This window comes from Dryas octopetala, chromosome 5 (assembly GCF_963921425.1).
Source record: "Dryas octopetala chromosome 5, drDryOcto1.1, whole genome shotgun sequence".
Classification (NCBI taxonomy): Eukaryota; Viridiplantae; Streptophyta; class Magnoliopsida; order Rosales; family Rosaceae; genus Dryas; species Dryas octopetala.
The window spans coordinates 7,164,901-7,166,143 of record NC_141370.1 but is presented as its reverse complement, the minus strand read 5'-3'; the positions used below and the strand labels follow the sequence as shown (position 1 = coordinate 7,166,143).

The 1,243-nt window shown below is 41.8% G+C and overlaps 1 protein-coding gene across 1 annotated transcript; it reads left to right on the top strand.

The window, feature by feature from the left end:
• Positions 1-222: 222 nt before the first annotated feature.
• LOC147283879 (uncharacterized) lies at positions 223-1,005 on the top strand. The gene has a single exon (XM_086245609.1). The coding sequence runs from the start codon at positions 223-225 to the stop codon at positions 1,003-1,005; it is 783 nt and encodes a 260-aa protein (XP_086101735.1).
• Positions 1,006-1,243: the final 238 nt, after the last annotated feature.

Genomic DNA, 1,243 nt, shown 5'->3' with positions numbered 1-1,243 from the left:
ATTCGTTTAACTTTCCAAGATGATAAGATAGCCTGTTATGACTGATGATAAGATTTTGATTCGTTTAACTTTCCAAGATGATAAGATTCTGATTCGTTTAATTTTCCAAGATGATAAGATTTTGATTCGTTTACATTATCACACCTAGTCTATAAATTTCACCATGTCGTGCCTTCACCAATTCACCCTGCTTAGTAATTGCAGAAAAGAGGATTCCCAGGTATGCTAGGGAGTCTGGATTGCATGCATTGGGAATGGAAAAATTGCCCAGTAGGACAACAAGGGGCATATCAAGGCCATTATCACACCCCAACTGTGATATTAGAGGCCGTTGCCGGGTACGACACGTGGATTTGGCATGCCAATTTTGGTTTTCCAGGGAGCAACAATGACATCAACGTATTGGATGGCTCACACCTTTTTGATGATGAGGAGCAGATGCGAAACCATCAGATCAAGTATAAGGTTAATGGCAATGACTACACAATGGGGTATTATCTAGTGGATCGGATCTATCCCAAATGGGCCACGCTTATACAAACAATAACGAATCCGGTAGGAGAGGCAAGTCAGCTATTTGCAAGATATCAAGAGTCCTACCGGAAAGATGTCGAGAGGGCGTTCGGGATTCTGAGGGCTAGATGGGAGATTCTAAAAAAGCCCGCCAGAGGATGGAATGTCAATGATCTGGGCTATATTATGAAGACATGCATAATTTTGCACAACATGATCATTGAGGACGAGCGTCCAGAGAACGAGGACGATGAATCGGACGATGACATTGACCACGTTCAGGAAAGAATCTCCCGGGCTGTGGCACGGTATGACACTGAACCATATGATGGAGGCCAAAGTTATCAGCCAATTCTTTTAGAGCAACGACTTTCTCGGGTTAGGTTGATACGGTCAACAACACTCCACCGGCAACTGAAGAATGATTTGGTCCAGCACCTTTGGACGCGAGAAGGAAGTCGTGGCCAAGCACGAGGCCGACGCCGGCGATGAACGCCGAAATGTTGAAGATGTCTCCAATACCATTGTGTGTTTGTTTGTGTTTGTGTTTGTGTTTGTGTTTGTGTTTGTGTTTGTGGCTGTCGTTTTGTGTTTGTTTGTGTTTGTTTGTGATTGTTTTTTGTTTTATTTGTTTATGTTTATTTATGTTTGTCTTAAATTTTCTTGTTTTATGTTGGTGAAATGAAATAAAGGTATTGGTGGAGACAAAATATAGAATTTATATTTTAGG

Coding starts and splice junctions, on each gene's coding strand:
- LOC147283879 (XM_086245609.1), top strand. CDS start 223: ATGCTAGGGAGTCTGGATTGCATGCATTGGGAATGGAAAAATTGCCCA.